The sequence below is a fragment of the Monoraphidium neglectum genome, assembly GCF_000611645.1.
Source record: "Monoraphidium neglectum strain SAG 48.87 unplaced genomic scaffold scaffold03340, whole genome shotgun sequence".
Classification (NCBI taxonomy): Eukaryota; Viridiplantae; Chlorophyta; class Chlorophyceae; order Sphaeropleales; family Selenastraceae; genus Monoraphidium; species Monoraphidium neglectum.
Genome location: NW_014010288.1, coordinates 1 through 6,624, shown reverse-complemented (window position 1 = coordinate 6,624; position 6,624 = coordinate 1). Strand labels below are relative to the sequence as shown.

The window sequence follows — 6,624 nt, the reverse complement described above, 5'->3', positions numbered from 1 at the left end:
CCCTGACACACCCCACCCTCCCCCCCACCAGAGGGGTCCTCATGTTGAAGAAGGGCTTCCGCCACGTCAGCGCCTCGTACATCACGATAGCAAAGCTGTACACGTCAGCCGCCTTGGACAGCTCGTAGGACCGCATCATCTCTGGCGCCACCCAGCGCGGGTGCGTCTGCTCCGTCACCGTGATCTGGGTTGGTACGAGGTTGAGTTGTTGTGGGTTTGGGGATGCCGAGGTTGGGCAACACGGCTCGAGGGGCATGTAAAGGGTGTCATAGGCAGCCAGCGGGCGCGCAAAACACAGGGTGCTGCCAACACGGGACGCGCGGCACCCCCATCACCCAGACACCCCACGCGTTCTCCACCCTTGATCCTAAGCTGCCACCCTCTCTTGAACCGCATCACCCTTTTACCACCAAACACACACAACCACGCAAGTTGCCGACCTTCAGCTAGGCAGCTCAGCTTGCCTTGGCCCCTAGCGTACCCCTAACCATGAATTTTCCCATGATCATGCGTCCCAGCTTGCCGCCCAGCAGTGCAATTCGTCGACGCACACATCAACCAGAGCACACACACACACACACACACACACACACACACACACACACACACACACACACACACACACACACACAAAACGGCAATAATACCACCAATGTGGTGGCGCAGGTGAGACCCCCACCCGCTTTGCATCTGACGGGAGGATCTGGCAGAACCCAAAGTCCCCGATCTTGATCCTGCCGTCGCCGCCTACAAATAGGTTGTGGGAGCACAGGTCCCCAAGCACAAAGTTGCAGTTGTGGAGGTACCTGTTTTGGGGGGGGGAGGCGGGACGTCAGGGGCGGGCATAAGGGAGCGTTGGGGCCTGCTCGGATGCAAGGGCCCAAGAAAACCTCGCCTCGGCGGGCGGGATGGGCTGCTGCGCCGGGCGCGGGCCACGGCTGCTCCTCTCAAGCGGCCCGCCGCCGCAATGCCGTCCAGGCCTTCACAAGCGATGCCACTCCGGGTGGCGCTCACGCCTCATACCCCAGCCGCCCGGCACCAGTCTACCCCCTCCCTCAAGAAAAGGAAATCAAACCCTCAAAGAGCCTCACATCATGCCGCCCGCCACTTGGTGCAGCATCTCCAGACGCCACCTCCACGACAGCCACTTCACGTGCTGTGATGGGTGTGGGGGGGGGGAAGTGGGTTGCGGGAGCCGCGGCCCGGTCAGCCCCGGCACAGAGGCGGGGCACCGGCTGCCAATCGCTGCATCAAACAGCCGCATGGTTGGTCGCAGCGCCGTGACGCGAGCCGCTAAAGGCGTCCTGTGATCAGCAGATGAAGCCAAAACACACTGTTTGGGCAGCCAGTTGACAGCCAAGCATGTGTACATGAACGTTGCCTAGCCCGCCTTGCACGCCACACATCGTCTACCCGTATGCTCCGGCATACTCTCAAGTCCAACCCCCCTCCCCTCAAACGCACGAAAGTGTGCGCGCAAAAGCGCGAGGCGCGGTGCCGCACCTTCTGGCTGGAGTTCTTTGATATCAGCTGCATGTGGGCCTTCTGCAGCAGCGTGTAGAGGGACCCGTTGCTGAAGTACTCAGTCACCACCAGGGGGGGCCGCTGGCACACGCCGCTGCAAGGCGGGGAAGGCGCGCAGGCGGGGGCGGGGTTGGGTGTGTTGGCGGAACGCGCCGCGGACGTGCTACAAGGTGCGGGGCCGCGCCAGGTGCTGGCGCCATCACTCCTGGAATGTCAAAAGGGTCGTAGCCCAACCGCCGCAGCGTGGCAGGCGGCACACTGGATGGGCGAATGCTGCACGCCGGAAGGCGGCACGGCTGTCACGCACATGTGTATACCCCCGCGGGTCTCAGCTGGCGCGACTAGCTGTTGGGATTTCGAGGGTCACTGTTCCAGGGCCTCACCGGGACCAGACCACCTGCGGTGACGGCGCAGACGACGGCGACCCCGTCAACGGCCTTGAGCCGCCAGAGTTGGGCTCAGGCCAGTGCGGCAGCTCCCCTTCCGGCAGCGGCGGGCACGCCGCCGCGCCGCCGGTGCCCGCAGCGCCGGCGGCGGGCGGCGGCTGGGTCTGGGCAGCGCTGGGGTTCAAGCGGCGCAGCAGGACCTCGAGCTCCTCCTGCGCCCTGTCATGGCGCCAGCCGATGCTCTGCGCCATCGTCGACATTGGAGTCTCTGACGCCTCCTCTTCCACCGCCGCCACCGCCACCGACGCCGCAGTGGCTGCGCTGCGGGCTGCCTCGGGGTGGGGCCGCTGCCCTGCCAGGGTGAGCGCGGCGGCGCTCTCGCACTCAGCAAAAGGTGGGCGCGGCGCAGCGGCGGCCGCTGCCCGCGCTGCAGCTGCCTTCACGGGGTTGACCGCTTCGCCGCTGGAGCTCGCGGCCAAGCCCCTGTCGATCGCCCCTGGCGGCGAATGCGGCCCGCTGGGGTCGCTGCCAAGGATGCAGCCCAGCTGCATGGCCGCAAACGGGTTGAAGTCGCCGCCATCCATGGAGCTGGGGGCGGCGCAGCGCGGCTGGCTTGTATCCTCACTATCCAGACACGCGACGCCGAAGTCGGCGACGAGCGCCGCAAACGGGCCCGAGTCAGATGCGCCCGTGAATGCCAGGGCTGTCGCCGCGTCGACCGGCTCGTGCGCGGGCGCCACCGGGAGCGCCGCCGCTTCCACGAGCTTTGCAGCGGCAGATGAAAAGGAGCCGCACAGGTGCGCCCGCGCGAAGGGGCCGCCGGGCGCGCTCACGGCTTCTCCTAGCTCGTCCCCCGCACCTGGAACCTCCGACACCGCCGCTGCCGCCGCTGCAACCGTTGCCGCTGTCACTCCCGTAGGCGCGGCGGCAGCGGCCTCTGGTCCGCTGGGACGCGCGGCTGTGGGGGCGCCGCCCCCATTTTCCTCATGGATCGCAGCAACCACCTGCCCCGTCACATCCGCCAAAAACGGCGTCCAGCCGCCGAAGAGCGGTCGCACCACGCGCGCAGGCTCCGTCTCCGCCACGGCCTGCGCGCAAGAGTCCGTGCCCACTGGTGCAGACTCGCCCTCGACCGCTGCAGCGGGCGCCCCTGGTGGCGCCTCACGTTCTTTGGGAGGCTCAGCAGAGTGCCACAAGGTTTCGGCCGAGGCCGGCTCAGCCACCACCCCTGCCACTGCAGGCCCTTCGACCCCAGGGCGGCCGGCCGCCGCAACCCCTCCCGGCCCCGCTCCGCGCCCGCCCTGTTGGGCCGCGCCGCCCCTGCCGCCGCCGCCCGCCAGCGGCGGCGGCGTCTGCGGCCTGGGGGGGTCCAGGCCCGTAGTAGGGGCGCCGCCGTTGGCGATGTCATCCGCTGCGGCGGTGTTGTCAGCAGCTGGTGACTCCTCCAAGATCGTCAGCTCTTGCTCTGCTTGTAAAACTTTGGCCCATTCCTGCGGTTGCGCCACAAAGCGCCGTGCTGATAGTCAGTGTGCAGTGATGAGCAGGCACGACAAGGGCACAACCACACAAGCTCATGCCTGCGGCTGCGAAGAGGTGTCGCATCAGCAGCGACCAGGTGGCCCTTGCGCTCAGGTACAGTACAGGATCAGGGACGCAGGGCCAGAACAGCCGAACGAAAAGAGATGGCCGCGACGTGGTGCTTTCACACACCAAGCCGCCATTGCCAGCAGATGGCCGTGGCGCGGCCGTCCGCGGTATGTGCTAGTGCAGCTGCACGCGTGCATCAGGGTGGTGGGAGGCGTTGAGCCAAGGCGGTATGGGGGGCTTCGCACCTGTTGCTGCTTCTCCAGCAGGGCGGTCACCCGCCTAAACGTGGGCCTCTTGGATGGGTCTGGGTCCCAGCAGGCCTAAGGGAGGTGACGGGACGGAGGGTGTGTGTGGGAGGGGAGTTGTTGGCTGGTTGGATGAGGCTGTGCACCAGGCTTTCCCATTAGCATTGTGCCATAGGACAGTGGTCACAGCGCCCGTGTCGTGTCTTGATTGGTGTATGTGTGTGAGGGAGCGGCCCGCACACAGAGAGAAAAAAAGTGAAATTCCCATGCTGGCAATCGTGCACTTCTCAGCTGTAAGTCTTTGCTGGTGTTACCAGAAGGGTAGCTGATGCCACCCTGGCACACCGCCTCTCACCACCCCCCTTCCCCCCGCCCAAATCACGCGGTACGACCGCAATGCACGTTGACGTCGCCATGACCGCCCACCGTCATGAGCTGCTTGTACTGCTCCAGGTGGGGACCGCAGGGAGCCAGGGGAAGCTGCTCGTCGGGCGGCAGCTGCGGTACCTCAGGGGTCACTCTGACGCCGCCCAGGTCCTTCATCTGCTTAGTAACGATCAGCTGGCAAGAGGGAATACAGGCACGGAGGCAGAGTTGGTGAGTGCTAGTCCGCAGCACAAAACTGCAAGGGCGTCCAAGAGGGCCGTGTTGAGGCAGGCAGAGGGCCGCGTATTAAGTGAAGGCGTAGTTGGGGTAACAGGGCGTAGCTGGGGGTGCAGCGGACGGCGCAAGAAGCGGCTGGGTTGGGAGCCGGCCAGCTAGGGGGTTGGGGGAGCGAGGCTGGGGAGGGCGCCTCACCGTGGCTGTGGCGATGTTGTGGTAGGGCATGGACCACGTCAGCATCTGATGATGTTCAGGAGGTGGCATGCGTGTATTTGTGTGTTGTTTTGTGTGTGTGTGTGTGTGTGTGTGTGTGTGTGTGTGTGTGTGTGTGTGTGCGCAGGTGCATGTGTGTGCATATGCATGTGTGCCTGAACACACGCATAAAAGTCAGTGAGGTGCACAGATGCAGTGACTCCAGAAGGACCACGCCCTGGAGCGCTGCAAAGCATGCAATCCCGATGCAATACAACCACCCACGCGCCCGCCATCCGCTGCCGCGCCCACCTCGTACATGATGATCGCAAAGCTGTACACGTCAGACGCCTTTGAGATGCGGGGGTGCTTGGGATGGAGCGCCTCTGGCGCGACCCAGCGCGGGTTGGTCGTCCTCTTTGGTGACACCTGGGGGTGGAGGGGGTGGCCGCAGCACGCCTGGTCAGGGGAATTCTGCAGTCAGCGGACGATGGAAACAGGGGAAGGGTCATGAATGCTGGGGCTTGGGGCATGAACTGGGGCTTGTCCCACATTCTGTTGCTGGATTGAACGATGCCAAGGCGCCTCAGCTGGGTACGCAACGTGCAGCTCCACGGAGCATGCCTGGCGCTGGCGCCACCGGCCGGCAGCCCGCACAGCTCTCTCCCTCCACTCCTCTACACCCCTTCCAACACACACACACACACATACACACACACACACACACAAACACACACACACACAAACACACACACACACGCACACAAACTCTCTCTCTCTCTCTCACGTCCTTAACGTCCTTCGGCAGGATCTCGCCGAAGCCAAAGTCTGCGACCACCAGCTTCCCGTGGCTGTCCACAAACAGGTTGGGGGAGCGCAGGTCACCGTGAAGCACCCCCTGGGAGTGGACGTGCCTGCGGTATGGACGGGTGGGTGGGTGGATATGCGATTTTGTGTCTGTGTGTGTGTGTGGGGGGGGGGAGGGTGATACGATGCAGCCGCCTGATGTAAGAGGTGCGCGCTGGGGGCCGCGGCTGAAATGCTGAGGCCCCACATCCAAAAGCGGCCTGGTGACTGCAGCAAAGAGAGGGCCTGTATGTTGACTGCAAGGAGGGACGCGTAGAGGGGGTGGCCGCACGGGCCGGCGGGCTGGGGCTGAGCACTGCATGGCTCACATCATGGCGGCCGCCACATCGTGCAGCATCTTGAGGCGCCCCGCCCAGCTGAGGTGATGAAGCTCCCTCAGGGCCTCCTGCGAACGCGCGCGCGTGTCGAGTGTGCGTTTGTGTGTGTGTGTGTGTGTGTGTGTGTGTGTGTGTGTGTGTGTGTGAGAGGGGGAGGCGTGACTGTGACTGGTGTGCAGTGCATGTTCATGCATGCCAGTCTCGTTACTGTCACGCCGAGGTGCTCAGCTGTTTGAATTGAATGGAGAATAATAATAACGACCACAGCTACGGCGGTTGGGGTCTCAGCGCCATCCACGGCGCCGCCCACACGACCAGACGGCCGCCGTCGGGCCGTTCCGGCTGGGGGCCCCCACCTCCTTGCGGGCGGGCGGGGCCAGGTCCAGCCAGGATTTGGCCCTTGCCAGCATCTGGAGCACTGACCCCTTCTCATAATACTGCGTGATGACCAGGGGCCTCAAAGGGTCCTTGCGCTCGCACACCCCGCTGATGAGGGCAGCAGAGCGAGCGATCATGTAGGGTGAGGTAGAATGAGTTGAGTGAATTAGTTTGCATACGAGAAGGAGAGTGGGCGCGGCGCACGAGGCCGACCATGACTAGGCAGTGCCAGGCAGTGTACAGCACACGCCGATGACGGGCGCCCGTGTGCGGAGGGGGGCCTGGTCACTATGACGACCTGCAGGGTTGGTGGGCATGCTTGCTGGTCGGCTGCGACCCCTTCCAGCTGCGTGTGTTTTATCGGATATGGTTGCAGTGGCTGCATTGGCCCGCAGGAGCGTTGGTTGCTCGTCCAAGTTGCAGTGGCTCTCAGCAGTTGCGCGCACCAGAAGTGAACCACGTTTGGGTGGGTTGTGAGGTCAGCCAGCATCCCAATCTCCTTGGCCAGCGCCTGCTGGGGGTGGG

General features: G+C 64.4%; 1 protein-coding gene across 1 annotated transcript; it reads right to left on the bottom strand.

Moving 5' to 3' along the window:
• Window positions 1-1,087: 1,087 nt before the first annotated feature.
• MNEG_12620 (hypothetical protein) lies at window positions 1,088-6,236 on the bottom strand (the record flags this gene model as incomplete). The annotated part of the gene is made up of 10 exons (XM_014038908.1): window positions 1,088-1,156; window positions 1,504-1,618; window positions 1,908-2,998; window positions 3,743-3,817; window positions 4,169-4,303; window positions 4,541-4,585; window positions 4,850-4,966; window positions 5,325-5,451; window positions 5,713-5,789; window positions 6,078-6,236. 10 exons carry the CDS (start codon window positions 6,234-6,236, stop codon window positions 1,088-1,090), a joined length of 2,010 nt encoding a protein of 669 aa, XP_013894362.1.
• Window positions 6,237-6,624: the final 388 nt, after the last annotated feature.